This window comes from Pseudorca crassidens, chromosome 2 (genome assembly GCF_039906515.1).
Source record: "Pseudorca crassidens isolate mPseCra1 chromosome 2, mPseCra1.hap1, whole genome shotgun sequence".
Taxonomy (NCBI): Eukaryota; Metazoa; Chordata; class Mammalia; order Artiodactyla; family Delphinidae; genus Pseudorca; species Pseudorca crassidens.
The window spans coordinates 13,159,725-13,184,825 of NC_090297.1; the positions used below are offsets into that span (position 1 = coordinate 13,159,725).

The 25,101-nt window shown below is 56.5% G+C and overlaps 1 protein-coding gene across 10 annotated transcripts in view; it reads left to right on the forward strand.

The window, feature by feature from the left end:
- Positions 1–25,101, forward strand: part of ARHGEF10L (Rho guanine nucleotide exchange factor 10 like) — a 162,086-nt gene that overhangs the window by 103,641 nt on the left and 33,344 nt on the right. For all 10 annotated transcript variants that reach the window (XR_010939627.1, XM_067722085.1, XM_067722053.1 and 7 more), the window contains 7 exons: positions 1,694–1,809; positions 2,337–2,464; positions 3,809–3,909; positions 12,612–12,733; positions 18,770–18,856; positions 20,040–20,266; positions 21,903–22,057. Coding sequence is in view for 9 of the 10 variants with exons in the window: in XM_067722085.1 (XP_067578186.1) it covers positions 1,694–1,809; positions 2,337–2,464; positions 3,809–3,909; positions 12,612–12,733; positions 18,770–18,856; positions 20,040–20,266; positions 21,903–22,057 (936 nt within the window). In the remaining variant the exon portion in view is untranslated. The remainder of the gene's footprint in view (positions 1–1,693; positions 1,810–2,336; positions 2,465–3,808; positions 3,910–12,611; positions 12,734–18,769; positions 18,857–20,039; positions 20,267–21,902; positions 22,058–25,101) is intronic.

Consider the following 25,101-nt stretch of genomic DNA (forward strand, 5'->3'; position numbering starts at 1 on the left):
CAGCTCTGTCCATCCCTGACCTGGGAGGTGGATCTGAGGGAGGGACTCACCACACACTCGCGTCCTCGGAAGGCTGCGCCCACTTCAGCTGCTGTGTCCCCCTCCCCAGGCCTGGGAGGCATGGGAGGCTGTCTTGTGTTCCTGGCTCTCTGTTCACAGAAGCCCCCTGGGAGGGGCTCCTGGCCCATCTGCCCCCCTCAGCGGTGCCTTTAGCCCTGGCTCCACTCCACTCTCCCCCCACCCTTCGGGCTCTTGCTCTGGCAATGCTCCTTCAGCCACTGTGGTATCTGTGGCCACATTTCTCAAAGTAGAGTACTAGGCTGCCAGACCCCCTTGAAAGAGGAAAAAAGAAATCCTTGTTGAACCCCAGGTGGCCTTGAATGGTTTTTTATTATATTGTTATTCAAATATGTGCAAGTATAAGACTAGGTATAATAAACTCCTTATGCTTTATCCCTTGAACAACCATAAAACCAAAACAGAATCACAAGTGGAATAAAAATGATGCTACAAAATAATAAAACTCAGGTAACAGCATTCATTTAATGTGATGGGTGATGTTGTTTCGTTGGCACCAAACTGCTCTCAACATAGACGTGGTCCTCTTATGGGGCAGGTCCTTCTGAGTTCTCTGCACCTGTACCCCAGAGTGCCTCACGGTGATCTCCATTTCCCACCAGCTCACGCCGTTTGGGGCGCTGCAGAGCCCTCCTTTGCCCTTGGTTTGGTGTGAGCGTATCTCTTACCGCCCACGCCCACCTTGCTCTGTGTTCATTACCTGGTGACCATCACGTGGTACCAAAGTCCACGGAAGCCCTGGTACCATGCAGCAGCCTGTGGCTTTAAAGCCATTGTATCCAGGTGACTGAAGATGTGCATCTGATTTTTAGAGAATCATCTCGATGAAAATCCAAATTACATGCCTCCGCCCCTCGCTGGGATTCTGTAAGATCTCAGCTTGAGTAACCATGGTGTAGAGGACACAGCCCGAATTCCCTAGCCTGGCATTCAGGGACCTCCCATCCAGTCCCGCTGGGCCCTCCCACTCTGTCTCTTGCTGCCCTCCCTCCACGTCCCCGACACTGCATTTGTATCATCACCAGAGATCAGGGCACCCTCAGCCCCCATCCCATCTCTGTCCTATCACCCCGATATCTTTCTCCCCAGTACCTCCCACCATCTGCAGTTGTTAATTGACTCCTCCCTGACCCTGACCAGGTCATAAGCTCCGCAAGAACAGGGACCCTGTCTGTCTCATTTGCAGCTGTCTCCAACATGTAGACTAGAACCTGCCATATAGTAGGTTCTTAGTACATCTTTGAACAACTTACTGTTCCTGGGCTTCCTTATGCCACAGTGCCTTTGCACCTGCGGTTTTGCTTTTTTGGCAGTGCCCACGGCTCTCCTGGGCCTGTGAAGTCTCCTCGCCTCTCATGGGCACAGTTGGTTCTCAGTCTTCTGGTCTCCTGTGACCCTTTGTATAGACTGAGAGTGGCCCAGATCCTAGGCGCTAGACTTTACCCGTGACTGGATTTGTCCCCACTAGCAGACAAGAGCCTGGTACATTTCCTTCTGTATCTCTAGTGCCACATCTCCAGGGCGACAGCTCTTCTTTTTTGCAGTGAGTACCTGCTTGGGCCCTTGGTGGTGCCTTCCCCACCCCTGAGGCTGAGTAGGGTCTCTCTCTGCCCAGATAAGGTGTACCTCGGGCCCCCGCGCCTCTTCCAGGAGCTGCAGGACCTGCAGAAGGACCTGGCTGTGGTGGAGCAGATCACCCTCCTTGTCAGCACGCTGCACGGCACCTACCAGGTACCCAGCACCGGCCTCGGCAGGAAAGTGTGGGTGGGCTCCTCTCCCGCCCGGTCCCCCGATGTGCCCTGGCCTCTGGGCTCCCACTAGCAGCGGTACTGTCTGAAGCTCCTGTCGCTACCTGGAAGTCTGGTGGGCGGCCTGCGGTTCGGGTTGAAGCTCTGGTTCGAGTTGAGCAGGGCCCGGCTATGGGCACTTTTTTTTTTTTTTTTTCCGTTCTCTGCTCAGCATCTGGTCTGTCCTGCAGCTCCTTCCCGAGCCTCGTCCCAGGCTGGAGAGGAAGCTGGCTGGGAGGGTGTGTCCCTCTCAAAGGAGGGGTGCCATGGAGGGGGGAAGGTCTGAACCAAGGCCTGGAGCCCGGGAGTCGGCTTCCCCCCACTGCTTGTGGCGAGGGAGCCGCCCAGGTCGAGCTCCCGCACTGACCCCCGGCTCCTCTCCCCTTGGGGCCCCGACTGCTGTGGGATCTGGGGTGGCTTTCGGGGAGCCAGAGGGCTGTATGGTGACCTCCTTGGCCTCCTTGACCCTAGAACCTGAACATGACCGTGGCTCAAGACTGGTGCCTGGCCCTGCAGAGGCTTATGCGGGTGAAGGAGGAGGAGATCCACTCGGCCAACAAGTGCCGCCTCAGGCTCCTGCTTCCCGGGAAACCCGACAAGTGAGAGGAAGGGGGGCCTTGGAGAGGGGCGTCGGGACCAGCCTGCTTGCCAGCACTGCGGGGGTGGGCGTGGGCGTACACGCATCGTGGGCCGTGCCCGGCAAAGCATTTGACACAGAGCAGGTGCTCGTGGTCAAATGAATGAATGAATGAACGAACGACCTATCTGTACCTGGGGTGAGCCTGTCCTCCGTTAGGCTACTGGGACACCCTGCCAGCGGTCGGTAGACTGTGCAGTCCCCTGGGGCCAGGCCCTGGGTCTGCTCTCACGGGCCCAGCCTCCCCGCAAATGCTCCCGCAGGAGCTCACGCTCGGTCGACCCACAGCTGACGTTTGTGGAATTGACGCAGAGATGGGGAAGGCGATCTCTCTGATCCCCACTCTACAGAGGAGGGAGGCGAGGCTCAGAAGTAGGTGGCAGAGCTGCGTTCTGAGGAGTCTGACTCCGAAGCCTAGGCTGGCGCAGTGAGGGGCTCAGAGCCCAGGTTTTGACCTCTCGGTTGGGCGGGGACAGTGTTACAAGCACAGTGGCTGCAGGGAAGGGGAGACTGGGGCGCTGTGGTCTGAGGCAGGTCCGGGAGCCAGGATGCGAGGCCCAGGACTGGAGTCTGAGGGTCAGCAGCCTGGAACCTTCTGGGTGCCCTCGCACAGTGGCTCACAGTGGCCTGCGGAGCGGCTCTCTCCCCTTCTCTGCACCCCTGCCTCACCTTCCTGTCCACCTCCCGGGGGCTGGGATGGCTCACGGCGGGGAAATGGGCCCTGGAGAACAATGAAGGGGCTTCCGCTGCTCTAAGGTGAGATGACAGTGTGGTGACAACAGTGACCTCTGGCCACCCCAAGCCTGTACATACTGCCATTCATTCATTTTTTCATTCATTTATGTGTCCGTTCAGGAGACATTTACCAAGAAAGTGCCCTGTGTCAGGTGCTGGGAACAGGCCCGAGTCAGAGGCTCCGGGTCAGGCGTGTGCCGGTGTCTGACAAGGCCTGTGGAGCCCTGACCAGGTGGGGCCCTGGAGGGCCTCTCGAGTCACAGCCTGCAGAGGGCCAGTCCCCCCATGGCCTTGCTAGGCACCCACGCTGGGGTGCCTGGGCTGGGCTGGGGGCCACGGCCTGGTCGCTCGGGGGAGTTACCTGCCCCCTCCCCGGGGCTGTGGTGGGTGGAGGGAGTCCTCCCCCAGGGGACTGAGGCTTTGCCAGGCCACTGGCCTCTCTGGCCATGCTTTGGTGCTCTGCACAGACCTCGCTCTATCTCCAGGGCTGGTGGTTGGGGGGAAGAGCTGCGTACCTCCCGGGTGAGCCAGGCCCCGTTCCAGCACTCATGCTCCTGCCCTCTCACCGCAGGTCCGGCCGCCCCATCAGCTTCATGGTGGTCTTCATCACCCCCAACCCCCTGAGCAAGATCTCCTGGGTCAACAGGTTGCACTTGGCCAAGATCGGACTCCGTGAGTAAAGCCCCAGGGGTCAGGAGTGCGGAGAGGGGAGGTCTGGGGAGTGTATATGTGAGTCAGAGGGCGTCGTCCAGTCTTGGGGGGCAGGGAGGCTTCTGAGTGGAGGGAGATGGTGCAGCGGAGAAACAACTGGGGCCAGAGGCTCTGCTTCGTGACCTTGGACACGTCACTTCCCCTCTCCGAGCCTCAGTTTCCCCATCTGTAAAATGGTGGGAATTGACAGAAAGTAAATTAGTGGTTGCCAGGGGCCTGGGAGGAGGAGGGAATGGAGAGTCACCACTAAAGTTTTTTTTTTGGTGAGAGTGATGAAAATGTTCTCAGATTAGATAGTGGTGATGGTTGCCCAAGTCTGCGAATATACTAGAAACCAGTGAGATGTACTCTTTAAAGGGGTGGGTTTTATGGTAGCTGAATTATATCTCAATAAAACTGTTACATAAAAAATGATGCAGGTTAGACTAAACGATTCTCAAACAAAGGCCTCTTTATAATTCTTTTCTCCTATGCACCCCCTAATAATAGTACAGATAAATAAGGGGTATTTCTATTTATAGAGTGCTTCCTGTGTGGCAAGCATTTTTCTAAGCATTTTACACACATCTCTTTCATTTCACGTTCACAATAACTCTACGAGGAAAGTCTGTTGTGAATCCCTTTGTACAGCTGAGGATTCTGAGGCCCAGAGAGGTGCAGTGGCTTGCCTGAGGTCACACAGCAGGGAGGAGTTCAGAACCTGGGCAGTCGGCTCCCAGAGCCCACTCTTAACCCCTGTCCATTCTGCTTCCTCACGTTAGTGGGCTTCTGTCTGCCAAACCACGTTCATTAAATTATAATTACTTCGTGCTTTTTTTGAATTGGCAAAAGGCCTAGTTTCTTGCCGATCAGGACCATTATTTGCTGTGACCTGCTAGAATTCCCATTTGCCGATTCCAGTCAATAGCAGTGATTTCTGGGGTTTTGTTTGTTTTTATTCCTGGCGTGATCTTTATCTAGATAAATATGTATTTCCGATAGATTTTAAAACATTTCTGGAAAGGAGTCAGGACCTTCGTCAATGGCTTTCATCAATTAAAAAGCTATTTATTGGGCTTCCCTGGTGGCGCAGTGGTTGAGAGTCCGCCTGCCGATGCAGGGGACACGGGTTCGTGCCCCGGTCCGGGAAGATCCCACATGCCGCGGAGCGGCTGGGCCCGTGAGCCATGGCCGCTGAGCCTGCGCGTCCGGAGCCTGTGCTCCGCAACGGGAGAGGCCGCAACAGTGAGAGGCCCGCGTACCGCAAAAAAGCAAAACAAAACAAAAAAACTATTTATTGAATCTCTACAGTAATTTTAGGCATAGGGGAAAAGAACAATGACAAAAACAGAAAGGTCCCTGTTCTCAAGGAACTTACAGTTTATGAGGGGCAGGCAGAGATTTACATGAGGAACAAATCAACAGGGAGGGGTTGGTGCTGTGAGGGGGTAGAGCTGGATGCGTGGCTGACACCGAGCCTGGGGGCCGGGACTGCTGTCAAGGAGGGCCTCTGAGGAGGTGACGTCTGAAGCTGTGCAGAGGTCTGGGTAAAGCGATCCAGGCTTTGGAACAGCAAGTGCAAAGGTCCTGAGGTAGCCAGAGTTGGTGAATGGTGGGGTGTGGGGGGAAACAGGTGGAAGTGGGGAGCAGGTTTTCCAGAAAGCCAGGGTGAGGTGCGTGGAGCTCTTTCTTGACGCGTGGGGCTGTGGGTTGCAGAGCTGAGAGAACTGGACAGCGGTGTGAACTGATTTCTATTTAAGTGGATCGTTCTGGCTGCTCCTCGGAGAGAGGCATGTGGAGACTGGGGAGGGAAACGGGGAAGAGGCTGTGGCTTTGGAGGAGCCGGCACCAGAGCCTTCTGCTCAGCCAGCCCCTTCTTGGATCGGGTGTTGACATCGCACAACCCTCCGCTGGATGCTTCTGGGCGACCAGGAGGCCTGCGGAGGGTGGAGGAAGGGTTTTAGGTAGAGGCTGCCCCGGCCCTGGCAGAGGGCTTCGGAGATTCCAGCCGAGGAAAGGTTAAGGTGGCCTTCCTGCTGGGCCTTGGGCCACCCGCTCCGCTCTGTCCCCTTCCTGTGGAGCAGTGCGTCCAGGGCAAGCTCCCGAGCCCTGTTTGTACACCCACTAAAGGCAGGTGCATCTCCCGTTTGAAGCCCAGACGCTTTGCCGAGTGGGCCTTGGCGCTGGTGGGAGGGGAGCCTACAGATGTGAGCATCTCTGTTCTTGGCGGCCTGTGAAGACACTCGGCTGCCTTATCTCCCCATGGTTTCACTGCAGCAAAAGTTTTAATCGAAAGAGAGTCATTTGAAATCTTATTTGAATGCCTGGGTTCCCCTGGGGCTTGAATAATCTGTTTCTTCTATTTTGCCAGTTTTTTTTTATCTTCAGTGCCTGGTGCCGAGGAAAACAATATAAGTCCATTAGAAATAGGCCCGTTAGAAATAGAACCGTTAAAAACATTTATGCACAAAGGATGTTATTCTTTTCATTTTTTTTTTTTCTGCGTCTTTCTCTCTCCCTGACTCCAGCGTGCTGAGATCATAATCCACTAAAGATTGGGAAAGAGAGGGCTGGAGTTGGGGGTGCCTGGCATCCGAGAGGGCGGGGCCAGTTCTGTCCCTTGGAAGGGCAGGGGTCCTGGGGAATCTGGGGACCCAGTTTACATCCCAGTGTGGCCACTGCTGTGCTGTGCGGCCTGAGAAGGGCAGGCTTCCTCGGTAACTTGGCCTAGAGTTCCACGGGCCTTTTCCCTGTTGCATTGCGGGATCTTAGCACTGCATGAAATGGGGCCAGACAGCGTGGATTCAGTTCCCGGTTCTGCCGCTTGCCAGCTCCGAGATCTTGGGCAAACGATTTCACCTCTGCATGCCTTGGATTCTCCATCAGAAAATGGGGATATTCATAGGGTATCTTGTGAGCATATGGGGAGATGGTGCCTGGAAGGCGCCTGGCAGACCGGAGAAGCTCCTAGGAAAGGGGCGTCTGCATCTCACAGTGGGGAAGTGACTGGCCTGGGGTCACATGACATTTAGTCATGTGCCAGGATGCCCTCCCCCTCTCTCTGCCAATTAGTCTCTGTTCATTAAGGCTCCAGAAAAGAGATGCAGATAGGAGGCTCCAAGGGTGGGGGTGGGGAAAGGGGAGATTGGGGCTTCCAGCTCTACCTTCCCGTGTCCCCCCCACAACCCTTACAGCTCTAAGTCCTGCATCCCTGGCCCAGGGACCCCTGCAGCCTCTCCCCCCATGGCCCTCCTGGTTCCCACCCCTGGAGGACCAGGGCTGGGCAGGCCCCAGGCTAATCCCACGCTCCCAGGGACAGGTCCTCGCTGGGCGTGGCCTGGCTGGCTCTCCCCACTGCCTGTGGCTTGGTTAGTTTTCCAGCCTTCATTCCTCACAGTAACACTGACGTGCCACCTTATGATGGATCTGGTTGCGGAGTCCTGAGCGTGGCCCAGGCTGCGTGCCGCCGAACGTGTTCCAACCCTCATCTCTCATCTCCATTAGCCCTCAACCGTCCCAGAGCCAGGGACCTGCCCAAGCCCTTGGCCGGAAGTGGTAGGTCTGCCCTCCAGGAGGGGGACCGAGGGTACTGGCCCAGGAGCCCGACTTGGGTTTTACCCCAGCTGGGTGATCACGGCCACTGCCTGGCCTCCCTGGACCCCGGCGTCTCTCTCTGCAGGATAAGATGCGTGCTGAGGTCCCAGCATGTCTGTGGCCATGGCCAGTAGCATCTCCGTGGTGCTGGGAAGCGTGAGAGGGGCCTTGGATTTAAGAAGGAAGAGAAGGGCATTCCAAACCGTGCGCCGGGGCAGCAGTGACAGGAAGGGCGTGGTGCTGGGACTCAGGAGGCGTTTGGGAGGCAGGTGGGGCGGGAGAAGCAGGGCAGGGCCAGCGCAGGTGGTGGGCTCAGCCCAGCGGCGGTGGGTGGTCTGACCTCAGGCACGGTAAGCGGCAGCTTTTCAACCATGAGGACGGTGGTCATAGTGGGTACTATTCCTTGAGTGCCTGGTGTACACTAGGTACTAAATATAGTCTTTCCAGTGCTCACAACAACTCCAAACGGTTGGAATTATTTCCCCCATTTTCCAGACGAGGCCCCAGGCTAGGAGAGGTTAAGTGTCCAGCTCTGTACCCCGCAGGGCCCTTCTGGCAGAGTCGGCTTCCTGCGGCCGGCGGGTGGTCCTGAGGGCTCAGGGGGTGGGGGGAGCGAGCGGGGACGTGGGCTCCGGCCCTGGAGCTGCTCCCACTGCCCCCTGGAGTACTCTCGAGTTCGGTGGGTGCTGGCAAACAGAGCTGGACGCTAAATAAGCCCCCACTTAACGTCAGTTGGAAACCGCAGCTTTGCCCCTGGTGCCTGTTCTTAACGTCACTTATCCCAAGCGGGCTTTCAATTTCCAGTGGTAACAGCCTTCTAACGTGGTCTCAGCCACTCTGGTTTTGTGAGGGGAACAATGGCAGTGGCAGATGGGGAACAACAACTCCAGTTTCTTTTAACGTTCCCAGTCGCAGGCAGGGAAGGCACCATCTGAAACCAGAAGGTCAGATCATTAAAGGAACGTATAGTGATAAATTGTCAGGACTTGATGGGCTGTGGGTGTGCGGCGGGAGGAGAGGGATGAGCTCGGGGCGACGTGGTGACGGGCGGGCACGGGGGCTTATCTCCACCCGCTGAGCTCCAGGCGAGCAGGTGGGCTTGACTGCTCTCTCGGGCTCCTGCCCCTGGGGAGGCGAGGGTCTGTGTGACTGTAAGCTCCTTGAGAGCAGGGCCAGACTCTCCAATCTTGATCATCTTTGTTCACTGCCCGGAGCCTTGTCCAAGAGGCAGCGCGGTGGCTGTGATGTGAGCTCCTGCCAAGGAGAAGTGGTGTCCCCCAGGGCGGGTGGGCTTGTCTCGGCTGTCACGGCCAGGCCGCGGGCACTGTGCAAGATGCCCCAGAGGTTAGTTGCTTGGCTCCTGGACCCTGTCTTTGACTCCCCGACCTCCGTTTCCCCAGTGTAGACGGGGATGGGAACTCCGACTTCCCCTGGTGGCTGTGGGATGACGTGCGGGACAGAGCTTTGTAAACTGTGAAGTGCGGCGCGCACAGCCGTTCTGTTTCGGTGATGCCCATGCTGTGCCATCGTTGTACTTTCCTTGATGGACTCTCCTCGGTGGCAGGAACCAGGTTTCATGCGACTCTGTCTCCAGGGCTCAGTGGGGCAGAGGGCCTGACACCAGGGACACCTCTGGCCCGTTTAGGGAGTGAGCTCCCTGTCCAGCGCCTCCACTGCTTGAGGGGGTGGGGCAGGCACCGGAGCCTCTGTTGGAGCCAGCTGTTCACAAAATAATTTGACATTTGCGGATGTCTTCATCTTCTCAAAGAGCCTCCGCACCTGCCCCGCATTCCGGCTCCTTTCTGCTGTGACCTACACGCAGACCTAAACGGCATTTTCAAAGCCCCTTTATTGCGGTGTGATTCACATACAAAGAGCTGTGCATATTTCAGGAATCCAACTTGATGGCTTTGGAGGTAAGCATACCCCTGTGAGCTCCATCGCCACAGTCTACGCCATAAACAAAGCCACCCTCTGAAAAGCTCCCTCCTGCCCTCTTCCTTATTATTGTTATTTTGTGTGTGTGTGATAAGCCCGCTTAACATAAGATCTATCCTCTTAGCCAATCTTTAAGCACGTCATACAGAATTGTTAGCTACAGGCTGTACAGATAATCTCGAGGATTCACTCACCTTGTAAAAGCAAAGCTTCGTACCCTTGGATTGGTTCCTCCTGTTTCCCCCCCCCCCCCAGTTGACCATATTTCTGCAGTGTTGCTCTGTGCTGGCCGGGGGTTGGGGGTGGTGACTGCTCTTGGTGGCCATCATTCCGATTTGACAAATCTGGAAAATGAGGCTCCAGGAAGAGACTGTGTTCATGCCACACAAGGGTGTTGATGGTCTGCTGTGTGTCCAGCGCCATGTGAGGGGTTTGGAGGGTACAGAAGGAGACGGTGTGGAAGGTTTCAGCCGTCAGGGAACGTGGGCGTTGTAGGGGAGCCTCTGGGCACACAAGCACGATGAAACACTCACATGTGCACACGCACGCACGCACATATACATGTGCACTCGCGCACGCGCGGGCGCACACACACACACGGAGGAAAAAAGAGACAAACCAGTAAAAGAGCTGGAAATTGTGGTCAGGGCCATTACACACACCAGTAGGGGCTGAGACAGAAAGTGATGGAGGTGGGGGATGGGATGATGGTCAGTTAAGGCCTTTCCCAGAAGGTGGAGGCGTAACCTAAGCCTCGCAGAGGAGCAGAGCCAGCCCTGGAGAGAGCTGAGTGCAGCCTTCCAGGCAGAGGGAGCTTTCCGGGCTCGTCCCGTTTAAGTTGCTGAGGAAAGCGTAGCATGGTGGAGCCTGCAGCCGAGGGGTGAGGCTGAGAGGGAAGGAGGGTCCTTGCAGCTCTTGTGGAAGAGTTTGGATTTTATTCTAACTGGTCGGGGACTCAGTAGGCATTTTTAAGCAGGGGACCAACGAGGTCCAGGGGAAGTTTAGCAGGATGGCTCTGGCTGCTGTGGGGAGGACCAACTGTAGGGGGGAGTAGTGAGTACAGAAAGACTGGTCAGGAGGTCCCCATGTGGTGGCGGGGCACCCTTGGGCTGAGCTGACCCTCCCTCCTTGTAGCTGAGTAGATGTGTGTGGTGGGGGGGGAAGGCTGCTGTTGGACCCTTTGATTGGTGACCTCTCCTCCCATCTCCAAAGCTCTAGGCACCGCTCATCTTGATGTCATTGCGTTAAGTGGCCCCTCTCACCTGGGGTGCCCTGTCCAGTGCCTCTGGCTCTTCGGGGCAGAGTACCTCCTCATTGTCTAGTGTCACCATGTCCAGGGTCATTCATGCCCAGGGGTGTCACTGGGGGTCTGATTGCTGGAAGATTGCCTGGTTTAGTGCAAAGAACTCAGCCTGTCAGTCAGACAGACCTAGGTCCGCATGTGGGTTTTGCCATCTAGCCGTGCACGTGACTTACTTAATTGTCAGTCTCATCATCTATAAGGTGAAAATTGTTATTCTGACTGTGCTTGGTTATTGTGAAAACCAGCCAGGGAGCATATGTAAAGCACTCAGAGTGTGCCTGACGCCTGGGCGCATACTGGGCGTGTCTGAGCTGCGCCCTGCCCCTGCCGTCATGGGATCCCTGGAGGGCAGGCATCAGTTGGAGTATAAAGAATATGGGCTTCTTAGCAGGGAGAGTTCCTCAGGAGAGATGGTGGTTTACTCACTTGCTCACTCGTTCATTCTTTCAATCCGTGTTCGCTGAGCACTTACTATGTGTGGGCAGCGTGCTGGGTGCCAGAGAGATAGTGGCGGACAAGACAACCCAGGTCCCTACTGCTTTGAACTTACATTCTACAGACATATAGAGACAGACCGTAAGCAAGGAAACAGAAAACATGATTTTTGATTGTGAAAGCTGTATGGGAAATAAGACAGGGTGTTTAGTGTGGTTTCTGAGAGAAGGGGGCCATTGTAGCCAGGGTGGTCAGGGAGGACTTCTTGGAGGTGGTGGCGTGTGAGGGAGCCTAGACCCATGTGAAGGAGACTCCACAGAAAATGTGGTTGAGCAGATGCTCTTGAGCGCAGCAGTCTCCAGGTGAGGGTCCAGGGTCCAGGCTTGGCTTGGGCCTGAGCAGCATGTGCACTTCCTTTTTTTTTTTTTTAACTTATAAATTTATTTATTTTTGGCTGCATTGGGTCTGTTGCTGTGCGCAGGCTTTCTCTAGTTGCGGCGAGTGGGAGCTACTCTTTGTTGCGGTGCGCGGGCTTCTCGTTGCGGTGGCTTCGCTTGTTGCGGAACATGGGCTCTAGGCGTGCGGGTTTCAGTAGTTGTGGCTCGTGGGCTCTGGAGCGCAGGCTCAGTAGTTGTGGTGCATGGGCTTAGTAGCTCCACGGCATGTGGGGTCTTCTCGGATCAGGGCTCCAACCCGTGTCCCCTGCATTGGCAGGCGGATTCTTAACCACTGCGCCACCAGGAAAGCCCAGCATGTGCACTTCTAACAGGCTGCCAGGGGCTTCAATGCCAGCTCGACTGGGGGACCTGGAGGCAGGTGACCTCCTAGGTTTCAGGGTAGGTCTTAAAGGGAGCAGGAGAGGGAGTCTTCCTCTTGACCATCGTCATCACAGGTATAAAAGTGTCATGGCTGCGCTGTCACAATCCAAAAACTTCTTGTCCGCCTGCTTGTTTTTGGCCGCCTCCCACCTCTAGAAGATAAGGTCAAGGTAGCAGGGGCCTGGACTGTGCCCAGTGTCTTAATGCCTTTTGAAACCCTGTCACATGTGCTATTTCACTGGATCCTCGCAGCAACTGCAGGATGAAGGCATTTTCATCGTCCCTATTTCATAGGTGAAGAAATCGAGGCTCAGAGTTGGGCGGATTTGCACAAGGCTGCTCAGTGAGAAGGTGGGCAAGCTGGGACAGAAGCCTTAGGTTTCCCGACTCCCAGCCTGGGACCCATGGCTGTGACCGTAGAGTGAGGCTGGATTTCATCTCACTGGGCAGGCGTGGGGCTGGGGGAGCGGCTGGCTGGGTCCGTGGGGCATGCGGGCCAGGCCTCTGGGGCCCGCGGTGGCTTCCTGGGCTTTCAGGAAGTCCTCTTGGTCCTCGCTCTCTGACCAGCTCCTCCCACCTCCTTCCTCTTGCCACAGGGGAGGAGAACCAGCCGGGCTGGCTGTGTCCGGACGAGGACAAGAAGAGCAAAGCCCCATTCTGGTGCCCAATCCTGGCTTGCTGCATCCCCGCCTTCTCTTCCCGGGACCTCAGCCTGCAGGTGAGTGGCACGCATCTTGCTGAGCCCACCACGAAGGTGGCTCCTGGGACAACCAGGGTTTCCATGGGTGCCCACAGCAGGGGAGGCCTGGCTTCCAGCTTCAGCTTCTAGACCTCTTGCTGACGGAGTTGATCGAGCCTTTTTGTTGTTCTCAGAGTCAGCTTTCCCCCCCAGAAAAGGGGGCAGATGCCCTCTGTGGGTCATTGAACAGAAAATTCCATCATTTTGAGCTAACAAATAGCAATGATCTCATCAGTTGATGGCGTGACTCCAGCTCAGAAGATAGACTGTAATAGGCCCACCTGGCCGCGCCAGGCTTTGTGGGTTTCACCCTTTATGATGCTGCCGTGGGGCAGTCAGCTTTGGCTCCACAGCCATCATGCCTCTTGGTGCTTTGCTGTCACTGTCTTGTTTTAATATTTATAAGAACCCCATGAATAGATGTTTCTAGATCTGTCTCACAGGTAAGGAAGCTAAGGCTCAGACAGGTGACGTGATTTTTCTAAAGAAAACAACACCGCCGGTAAGGATGAGTGAGTTGTAGGAATTGGAACCTTGCTGACTCCAGCGCCGCAGGTTGTAACCACAAGGATGTCCACTTCCAATGGCATCTGTCCCCGATGTCCCGGCTGAGCTCACCCCTCCACCTGAAGTCGTTACTGCCCATTCCCCTCCCAAGGAGATGAGGTCATCTGAGCTCCAGGGAGGGGACCTAAGCCCAGGTGAATCCCCAAGAGACAAACCGGGCTGTAGATAGGTGCTCTAAACAGCTAAAATACCCGTGAGATGCCAATTCATTCATTCATCCATTCTGCATATAATTTTTGAGGACCTGCTGTGTGCCAGGCTCTGTGCCAGACACTGGGAATATGGTGGTGACCAAAACATACAAGGTTCCTGCCTACATGTAACTTTCAATCTAGAGGAGAGACAGGTAATACCCCCCCGCCCCGGCAAACAAAAGCAAACAGAAAAGAGTGCTGTGTGTTATAAAGAAAATAAATCCGATATAATAGATACAGAGATGGGGCCACGGAGTTAGGGGGTCAGAGAGGGCCTCTCAGAGGAGGTGGCATTTAAAGTGAGCCCCGGGGCTTCCCTGGTGGCGCCGTGGTTGAGAGTCTGCCTGCCGATGCAGGGGACGCGGGTTCGTGCCCCGGTCCGGGAGGATCCCACATGCCGCGGAGCGGCTGGGCCCGTGAGCCATGGCCACTGAGCCTGCGCATCCGGAGCCTGTGCTCCGCAATGGGAGAGGCCACAACGGTGGGAGGCCCGCGTACCACAAAAAAAAAAAAAAAAAAAAAGTGAGCCCGGAATGGCGAGGAGGATCCAACCCCTTGAGGCCCCAGGGGGAGAATATTTCAAATATTGACAAGACAAGACAGACTGACACAGAAGCCCATGATAGGGGTGGTTGGGGCAGTTGGCATGGCTGTAGCTCAGTGAGCTGGGAGGGGAGGCCCAATGGTGGGTGAGCTGGGCCACACCGGACTCGCAGGCTGGGTCAGGTTTGGATTTCATTCTTGGCAACGGAAAGCCAAGCATGGCTCCAAGCAGGGGACTGGCACGATCTGGTTTATATTTTGGAAGGATCATCTGATCCTTCTGGCTTTTGTGTGGGAGTGAACCATGGGCACGGAGGGAGCCGGGCTGGAGACCAAGAGCCCGGAGCAGAGCTTGGCGCTGGGGTCCTGCTGAGATGGGGTGGGACTTGGTGCAGGTGGAGGCTGGGGAGGAGGCCAGGCTGGAGGCCGGGGTGGGCTAGTGCGAGACGAGTGAGGCACTCATGGTCGAAATAAGTGATATTTTCACACAATACTTAAAAAAAATCAGACCAGCAAACTGTGGCCCTGGTTTGCCGGCTTTTTTTGGTAAATAAAGAGCCAGCATTAGGGTGAGGCAGGGTCAGGTCCTGTCTTTATTTAAACTCTTAGTAATTGTTCACTATGGATTTTTTTTTTTGCATTTTTATTGTAAACAAATCGTGCTAAAATATTTTCTTGATTGTGTTAAAATATATCTCTGAGTGTTCGGGCCCCGCTGAAGATGTGCCCCTGGGATGAGTGCCCCGCTCTCCTCACCCTGGTCCCGGCCCTGGTGGGCAGACACTGGGGCCGCGCTCTGGGGTAGGAATGGCTGAACTGGTGAGAGATTAGGCGGGGGCTGAGGCTGCGGGAGAGGACGGATGAGCTGAGTATCTGGCTTGCGCTCCCGAAAGCTGGTGTCAGCGGCGTGGGCTGCTGTTTCCTGTTCCACAGCCTGATTTAGGGATTCAGTGAGAGAGGCTGGGTCAGGTTCCCAGCACTGAGCTTGACTGGTGGCGGGTGCTCAGTGGACAGTGGCCGTAATAACAACAACAACAATAACAGCAACAGCGATATGACTTAAAGTCCTTTAGTCTTGACAACTTGGGGTCAGGCCCTTCCCAGAGGCATCTGTGCCAGGTTACGTTCTGGGCATTTCCCAGCGATGAACTCTGATCCCCGCAGCTGCCCTCAGAGGAGGGGCTGCTACTCCTTGCGGCTGAGAGAAGGGATTCAGGAGTGATAACTTGCCCGCTGGGCAAGGAGGGTTTTCTTGCCCCCTGCCCGATCCTGTTCCTTCCCGCCGCTCCCTGGGGCTTGGCTGGCATGTGCCCCAGCGCGATCGCCCCACCAAACAGTCCCGGCCTTTGTAGGACTTCCGTCCTTATTTATTGATAACGGGAGGCTCTTACCTCCTGGGGGTTGCCTGTGGGCCTCGCGGTGAGGACGGTTCAGGTCGCCCCTGCCTGCGGCTCTCCTGGCCCTAGCGCATCCCGTGGAGAAGGACTTCTGGGGTGGGGAATGGATTGTCCCATCTCCCCCCGGGGCCTTGGGCCTCTGGGGAATACAGGACGCGGGCCCATGCCCTGACAGGCCACACGGGGTGGTGGGGTCACAGACAGGCCGCTGCCTCCGGGGCCTCCCTGCAAGAAACGCCCACCTGAGCGGGCAGCCATCTGCCTCCTCTCCCTGGGGGAACTTGGGCCTCAGAGTCTCCTCATGTGAAGCCCATGGGGCTGGGGCCATGTAGGCTGGAAACGTCCTCAGCCCCCTCCCAGCCCGCTGCCCGACCTCTCCTGAGGAGCACCACCCTCCGCCCCGCCCCCGAGGGATCCAAGGGAGCTGTGAGGGAATCCCCGCGAGTGATGGGCCCGTGGAGCTCCCGAGGGACTTATCAGAGCCTGCATGTCCCCATTTGGGCCCCAAGACACCGTGCCCTCTGCTTGCACCTGCCTCCCACCCCGGACCAGACACATGTGCCCATCGGCTCCGTGCCGGCAGCAGGTGGATTAGGGCCTTGAGCTCCAGGGCCTTGTCCAATTACCGCGAACAGATGTGAGCGTGTGGGTCCCTGCCTACACCTCTCCCCAGGCCCAGTCCCGGGGGTCCAGGACTCGGGCTCCGCGGCTGGCCCGACGAGAGCAGCAGCCAAGGCTGTTCTCCCGGAAAGGCTTGTTATTCCAACCCCTCTCCCAGCGTAGATGAGCTCAGACCTCTTGTACTGCCAGCCAGATGGGGGTGTGTGCTGGGTTCTTTCTCTCAAGGGAGCGGGGATGCTGGGCTTGAAGGAAAGAGCATCTCTCCTCTCGGTGCTGAGGATGGCCGGTCCCCATGCTGGGCTGCACCATGGCCTTCAGACTCATCAGGGAATTGCTTGGGGGAGGGAAAGAGCACCCACGGGAGCCACCCTGCCCTGGGTCTGAATCCCAGCTCTGCACGTCCCAGCTGTGTCTTCAGTGCGTAAACTGGGGTGGCCGTGGTGCCTCCCTGATTGGGTCATAGTGAGGGTTAAATGATACGATTCTTGTCAAATGCTTACTGTCTGCTGTGTGCCCTGCCTTCGGAGTTCAAGAATTGGAAGCAAATATTTGAGGACATCTTGGTCCCCAGGAAGGAAAAGTCACTGGTGTCTGTTTTGGGGGGTTTGCGATAGCCTGACTGTCAGGTGTTGGGAGGTTCTTCTTGAACCTGGGCTCCATCTGAGGTGTAAGCCTCTCCCTGGAGGGCAAGGGGGGTGAGAAGGGGAGGGCTCAGTGCAAACCCCTTCTCCCTTGGGCTGAGGTCCAGTTAGAGGCCTGGCTGGGGACAGGGCCTTGGGGAGGGGGTGGGTGCCCACTCTGGGGAGCTTTGACACGCAAGCATCTTGGGGGCCTGGGGGCTGCATCCCAGAGCTGCAGAGGGTCTTGTCGGCAGGCTTGCCTAGGCCTCAGTACACTAGCTAAGTGGGCTCTGTCCCGGCTGTCACCCTCCATCCGCCAGAATTGCTGTTCGTGGGTCCCTGGCTCCTAACTGTGTGTCACAGTGGCTCATGTGGAATAGCCCCTCCCCCATAGTGTTCTGCTGACAGTGTTACTGCTTAGTGAGTGCTCACGCATCCCACAGGAAGTCCTCGTAAGCAGTGGCCACTGCTGGGCTTCATGTCCACCATCTCTAGTCCCCAAGGCCATCCTGACAGGATGTCAAGGTCCCCATGACCATGAAGAACGGGTTTGTGGGGTCACCCAGCTGGTAGCATCCGAGCTGGACTGGAGCCCGCTGGCTGCGTCCAAAGCTGGCCTCCTTTCTACAGCCTGTGCTCTCCTCCGCTCTGTATGGGGCACCTTGATTTTGGGGAGTCGGCTTCCTGGCATGGACAGGACTTCTGGGTCCAGGGCCTTGCCCCTCCAGGGAGCCGTTTGAGTTTTTGCCATCGTCTTGGACCCAGGCTCTGTCGACCGGGCTGACATCCAGCCTGCTGGAGTTGCCATGGAAATGTCTGAGCCAGGGCTGCGGTTGCCCCCTCCCCGTCTGAGAGGACAGGAGCAGCTGCGTGGCAGAAAGGGCCAGGCACCCAGCTGGATGTGGCCCCCCAAGAAGCAAAGTGATGGGGAACAGGGGGCTGAGGGTGCCCAGGAGGCCTGGCATAAGTTGTACCCCAGAGTGCCAAGGTCTCCAGCCTGGCAGTCTGGCCTCTGGGTAGAGTTCAGCCAGAAAGAGCACTGGGCTGGGATTCGGAACTGAATTCCAGCCCCGACTCTGCCATTAACTTGCTGTGTGACCTTGAACCAGTCACATCCCCCCACCCACCAAACTTCAAGTTTGCCAACTCCTAAATGAGGGGGCTGGATGCGGTGACCTCTTTGGGTCCCCTCACCCGTGGCCATTAGAGACTTTATTAGAATATTCTAGCAGGGCTGGGATTGGCCGGGCCCTCAGGACCAGCAGAGGGCAGCACCTGCCTGTCAAAAGGTCCAGCGGTGCTGCATTTCTCCTAGGGGCACCTTGGAGCTCTCCCCACTTAGCCTCCTTCTCCTTAAGTCTGGTTGGAGTTTCCAGCAAGGCCCATGAAAGGGCCAGGCCATCTCCTCACATTGCTGTCCTGGCCAGTGTGGACAGGGAGAGAGAGACGTGCAGATCTAGCTCAGGAAACAGGCCCCAGAGAGCCACCAGAGGCACGGGGTTTGGGGTAGCAGATGCTCAAGGAAGAAGCGGCTGGTGGTTCTCAGTGACAACCCATTACAGACGGAGCCCCCAGACCGAGGACCCAGCCCTCCGGTCCTGGAGGGGTCGTCTGCAGAGGGGCTCTGTTGACCTGAGGATCCCCCTCCATTGTGCTTCCCTGGGGGATGCACTTACTGTCCCCGTGGCCTCGGGCAATTGCGTGTCTTCCGTGGACCTCATTTTCCCCGTTTGTAAAATATGGGGGGTGGGCATTAGTGGTTTTCAACAAATCTTATCTGGAAGTTGCCTGGTTTGAAAATCCCTCTGCTGGCCCAGAGTTTCATTCAGCCTCCTTTTGGCCAGAAGGTTCTAGGAGAGCGATGGTCAAGTGCGAGTGCATAGGAGCTGCCTGGGGAGGAACCTGCCACCTTTCTGGCTCCACTCTCAGGGGCCTCACTCGGGGCCTGAAAGGGACCCAGGAATCTGCAGGTTTAACAGCCCCTCGGGTGGTTCAGACCAAGGTCTTGCTGTCAAATGTCAGCATCTCAGTCACCTTGACACTTAACCCTGTGTGTGCCGTCTGTCTCTGCAGCTTGGGGCCCTGATCCACAGCCCTGTCAGCTGTCCCCTGCTGGGCTTCTCGGCTGTCAGCACCTCCCTTCCACAGGGCTACCTCTGGGTGAGTAACCCCCAGGCCCAGCCAGGGATTCTGGCCTCAGGGCATGAGCAGGGAGGGTGGCACCTGGGGTGGGTGCTGGAGAAAGCTGCCTGCCTGTGGCCCCCATTTTCTGCACCTTCATCCAGCAAGGTCTTCCTGGGAACTTCTGTGCCAGGCTCTGTGCTCAGAGTTGGCAGGTGTGACCTCACCAGGGACAACAGAAAACCCTCACAAATAAGGGACAAATAAGCTCACTTATTTGTGAGCTTGGAAGTGGCCTTGGTGCCATGACGGAAATGAACGGGAAGCTGTGTGGAGTATGTGGATGGCAGGGTCTTCACTCCAGGAGTCAGGGGGCAGGGCCGCCCATCTCTCACGGAGATCCCAGCCCATCTTTCTGCCCCTGGGGTTCCTGGCAGACCCTCCCTCGATTCAAATAGGTGTTCCCCACCCCGCATGCTCCTGGTGTGCAGATGGTGGCCTCCCATAGATTCGCTGAGGTTCCAGCCTCACAACCCCTCTGGGCATCCTCTACTTCCTCTTGCTTATTCCTGTCTCCAGGTACTTAAGCAGGGAAACTCTGGCTCACCCTTCAGAGTTCAGCCCAAATGTCCCTTCTGAGGGTGATTTGTTCTTCACTGTTTCCTCAGTGTCTAGCACATGATGCATCCATCCATCCACCCATCCATCCATTATCCTTCCATCCATCCATCCATCCATCCATCCATCCATTATCCTTCCATCCATCCATCCATCCATCCATTATCCTTCCATCCATCCATCCATCCATCCATCCATCCACTCAGCAAGTATATAATGAGTGCCTGCCATGTGCTAGACACAGAGGTAGAACAGTGAACAGGACAGAGAAGGACATTTTAAAGCGCAGAGTGTATGCTCACTATTTGTTGGTTGAAATTCACCCTGGAGATGAGGAAATAGAAAGCTGACTGGGTATCTAGTCCACCTTAGTTCTTTACCTGATTTCCTTTGGGCCCTGAATTTAACTTGTTGCCATGGCAGCTGGGACCGAGCGACCTTCAGTGACAGCAGGATATGTGTGGGCAGGAGGGGGGACGTTTCTCTTGATACCTAACCCCAGTGGCAAGTAGAAGTTCGGGATGGGTCCCTGGGAGGCAGGGGCTGAGCTCTGCCTCTGCTCTCATGGTTCTCACCTGATGGCCTCTCTGGGTCTCTGCCCCAGGTCGGGGGCGGGCAGGAAGGTGCAGGGGGCCAGGTCGAGATCTTCTCCCTGAACCGGCCCGCGCCCCGCACGGTCAAGTCCTTCTCGCTGGTGGCCCCTGTGCTCTGCATGGAGTACATTCCGGAGCCGGAGGAGGAGGAGAGCAGAGACGGAGACAAGAAGTGCTCGGCTGCTGACGCCTCGGCTGGAGTGCCCCCCACCGTCTGCCTCGGGCTCCAGGATGGCAGGTTAGGGGCCTGGGGAGGAGGGGCTGGGAACAGCCTGGGGCAGGGCTAGGCAGGTGCATCGGAGGCTGTCCGTGTAGCTTTGGCTCGTCACCCACCAACATTCTCCACCCCTGGCTGAGAGCAGAAAGGGGGAACCAGGAGCTGCTCGCACTTTAACCAGGACCCTTCAGTGGCTGCTTCATGCAAGCTGGCTCCCTTCCGGGTAGTGTGGTACCGAGGGCAACGCTGACTTCAGTGTCAGCCAGAGCCGGGTTTGGATCTGCTATTTCCTCACGCCATTTAACCGCTCTGAGCCTCAGTTTCCTGTCTGTGAAGTGGGTGTTAGCATCCTTCCATGCAGGGCCGCGGTGAGAGTCCACTAGGACATGGGACATGTGAAGCCTTTAGGTCCCTTCTCTGTAATTGACAGCATCCACCCAGCTATGGCCTCAGTTAGCTTTGCAGGGTGGGTAGGCGTCCTGGGTGTTCCCAGGTTATGAGACCTGCTGGCAGAGGGGGCTCCCCCAGTAAGACCCTCCCGGAGCTGGTGAGTCAGCAATACTTCCTTGCAGCAAGGGGCACTCCCGCCAGAGTTTAGCCTGCTCGAGGGTCCAGCCGAGTGGATGGAGGATGAACATTCATCCCACTTAAATGGAAGGTGAAGATGGTGATGAACAAGACCCTGAGATGGGCTACAGCCCCACGTCCTCCTCATAGCTCCAAGCTTTTCATGCCTGTCCTAGAGTCGGGGGAAGCGGGGAGAGAGGATGTTTCCTGAGCACCTACTGTGTGCTGCTCCTTGAGCCAGGGGCTGTGAGCCTCACAGTAGCCCCACTATGAAGTGTTTCCCACACAAGCAGCTGGGGGAGGAGCTAAAAGCTAACATACGTAGAACCAACTTGGAGACACTAGAGGCTCTGTGATGTCCTGGTCTGGGTCCATGGAACCCAGGGGTCTGGTGAACACTCTTTGCTTTTAATGAGATCAAATTCAAACAACATAAAATTCACCACTTTAACCATTTTAAATCGTATAATTCAGTGGCTTCCAGTACATTCATGATGGGCAACAATCACCACTACATAGTTCTAGAACATTCTCACCACCCCCAAAAGAAACCCTGTATCAGCCCCCATTCCCTGCCTCAATCCCTGGGAACCACGAGTCCACTTCCCATTGCTCTGTATTTGTCTCTTCTGCACATTTCAGGCAAACGGAGTCACACAGTGTGTGGCCTCTTGTGCCTGGCTTCTCTCGCTCCCCATAACATTTTCAAGGTTCACCCACGTAGCACGTCGGTGCTTCCTTCCTTTTTATGGCCGTGAGGTAGGCATCACGGCCCCGTTTCTTGGAGAGGACTGAGGCTTAGCGGTCCAGGTCAGTCAGCTGGATGGGCCCCGTCTGGATTCACCCTCGGGTCTGTGTGACCCTGAAAACTGTTCTCTTAGCCCCTCTATTGTGCTGCACCCAGAGCCCCCTGTTTTCCACGGGCACCATCCTCCAAAGGCCACCCATGGAAAGTCCGAGCAGCGGCCTGTTCACACAGCAGGGAGGCTCGCTGAGCTTGGTTGGGGCGGCTTGGAGCCTCTCACCAGGAGGGCACGTGGGGAGTGGGCACCTGGGGGGGCTAAGTGAGTCACCTGACCTCTCCCCACAGCATCCTGGTTTACAGCAGTGTGGACACGGGCACCCAGTGCCTGGCGACCTGCAGGAGCCCAGGCCTGCAGCCTGTGCTCTGCCTGCGACACAACCCCTTCCACCTGTTTGCCGGCCTGCAGGATGGGACCCTCGCCGCGTACCCCGGAACCAGCAGTAAGGATGGGGGCAGCCCTGGGCCCTGACTGAGAGCCACATCCTGTACCAGAGCGTCTATGGGAGGCAGGCCAGGGAGGCAGCTCAGAAAAAAATCAGGGAATCGAAGTGCTGGGGAGATTGGAGGTCCCTGATCCCCACAGGAACGGGGTGCTCACTACCATACAGGCAGCTCAGCCCATTGGCGGGAAACTCTGCTGGATGAGAGCAGGGTCTCTGGGCTCAGATAGATCTGGCTTCATGTCCACGCTCTGCCCTGATGACAGATGTGTCCATGGGCGAGCAGCTTCTCCTCTGTGCCTCAGTCTCCTCATCTGTAAAATGGGAATCATGGTAACACCCACAGCTCATGGGTACCTGTGGGGTAAAAGGTGCAGTGAAGGCAAAGCATAGGACCCGGCACAGCGAGTGCCCAGTGGGGTGAGGCATTTCAATCTCCATTATTTTATTAAGTCATCGACGGCACAGATAATAACGTCTGGAGAGCAAGGCTGACAGCGTTTGAGCTGCCGTTTGCCGGGATGGGGTGAAGTGCTTATGCAGGCGCGTTATCTTCATTCTCGCCACGACCCTTGAGAACTGCCTCCCCTTTACGGATGCTGATGCTGAGACTCGGGGAGGGACACGAGTGCTGTGGTCCCCTGTCCCCTTGTGACTCGTTCAGCTCCCAGTCCAATGGCAAGGGCTGGGCAGAGCAGCGAGCTGCCCCCAGCACCTCCAGAGATAGCTGATGTGCCGAAGCCTCAGCCTCCCTCCCCCTCCCACGCGCCTCTAATTGCTGCGTCATCACAGCCTGTGGCAGGATTATAACCGGATATTTGTACTGAGTTTTTTTTTTTTGTTTTTTTTTTTGCCACTTGGCACTGTGTTGGTATTTTAAATTAGCTTTCAATAAGGCGTTTATAGTTTTTAATTAAAGGGGGTAGAGGGAGGGGGAAAAATCCCTCTCACCATCAGACAGACTGTGCGTGTGAATGTCAATATGGGCTCAGATTTTCGGAGATCTAGATCAGGGGTTCTCAGGGGCCTTTTACCCTCTGGCTCCCACGGGAGGCTGGGAGCCCTGCCCTGCCCGCGCTGGCTTCTCAGCCTCCAGTTCGGCTGCCTCCAGCCCTTTCCGTCTTGGTTCCTGACTCATCAATTTGGGCGTCCGGGTTGGGAGGAGGCGAGGGGGTGTATCGGTTTGCTGGGGCTGCCATGGCAAAGTACCACAAACTGAGTGGTTTATACAGTGTAATGTATTGTTTCACATTCTGGAGGCTGGAAGTTCAAGATCAAGGTGTCAGCAGGGCCGTGCTCCCTTGGAATGCGCTGGGGAAGGATCTGTTCCTGGCCTCTCTCCCAGCTTTGGGTAGTTCCTTGGCTTGTGGCACCATAACCCCCATCTGCATGTGGGGTTCTCTTTGGGTGAGCCTGTGTCCAAATAGCCCTCTGGAATAAGAACCCCAGTCATATCAGATTAGGGGCCCACCCTCCTCAATATGACCTCATCTTAACCAATTACAACTGCAACAACCCTGTTGCCAACCAAGGTCACGTTCTGAGGTACTAGGGCTTAAGACTTCAATGACTGAATTTTGGGGGACACAATTCAACCCATAGGGGGATGGGGTCTAAGCATTGGCTTTCAGCCTGGGATTGGAGCCTGGTGGTTCGTCAGAACCAAAGGGGACCATCAGATGCCACACCCTCATATTCTGGGTGGGAAGGGACTGCCCAGAGTCCCACAGGTGAGCCGAGACCTGAACCTAAGTATCCTCCCTCCAGGGCTGGCTGGGTGCTCTCTTGCCTAGAGGAGGAGGTTGAGATGCTCCACTAGCTGTCCCACCTTGCAAACATTTGTCCCCCAACTATTTACTGAGCAGCTACTGTGCACCATGGATATGGTGGCCAGCAAACCAGATGTGAGCCCACCCTCACAGTTTATAGAGGGAGACAAGTTTAATTTATAGATGAGTCAAATGAACAGGCAGGAAGCTTACTATTACACATCGTGCTGAGAGTCCTAAGGGGAGGAAGAGGGTGTCGGGTGAGAGCCTGACCTCCTGTGCGTGGGGTGGGCTGGTTGGTGAAGGCCTCTAAGGAGTGAGATCCTGAAGGTGAGACCCAAAGAAGGAGAAGCGGCCAGGCCAGTGAAGAGTTGGGGGAACAGTGTTCTCGCCGAGGGAAGCACATGTGCAGAGACCTGGAAGCAGGAGAGCATTTGGTCTGGTGGGGAGGCTGTCTTGCTGGACAGTAGCCGGAGTGGGAAGCGGCACCAGGCAGGGTCTGGGAGCAGATGGACTGGACCCTGTGGGCCTGGGGTTTGTCTCGGTCGATGGGAAGTGGAGGGAAGTGTTGGGAGTGGCCGAGCACTGTGGCTGGTGGATGGAGTGGACGTAGGCAGGCTGTCTGGGAGGCTGCCACAGCCAGCCGGGTAGGGGAGTCTGGGTCACTCTGTCCATGGGAGCCCACCCTCTGGCTTTTGGTTTGCCTTTGGCCAGGGAGGCCTCTGGGAGAGACCTTGGCCTGGTGCCTCCCCTTCCTATGGTGTCCTCCAGAGGTGGCCAGGGCAGGAAAGGGGGCTCTCAGGACCACACGCCTTTCATCTGGGCTGCATGTGGCTGGGTCTGGAATCATCAGCCTGGCCCATGACCCAGCCGTGGGGCCTCGGATACCCCTCAGATACCCCGACTCCGTCCCAGCCCCGAAGCTGGAGCTGGGAGCTGCTCCCGGGCCAGCCTCTGGCCTTGGGCCCGCAGAACCCACCTCTGGTGCCCCATGGGGATTTTGAATAATCCAGACCCTTATTCTGGGTGCGGAGCAGATACTGGTGAGATATCTGTCAGTGTCCATGTGACAGGTTTGCCGTCTTGCCTGGGCCTGGCTAAGACCAAGACCAGATAAAGCTGGCATCCCTGGCCCAGCTTTGGCTCATTGGAGAAGGGCAGGACCAGAAATACTGGGTGAAACAGGTCGAAACCAACCTGGGGACCTGCTGAGTCCTGGAGGTCCTGTGGAACCAGCAGCTGTGAGGTAACTGTGAAGATTCTAAGGTCACCAGG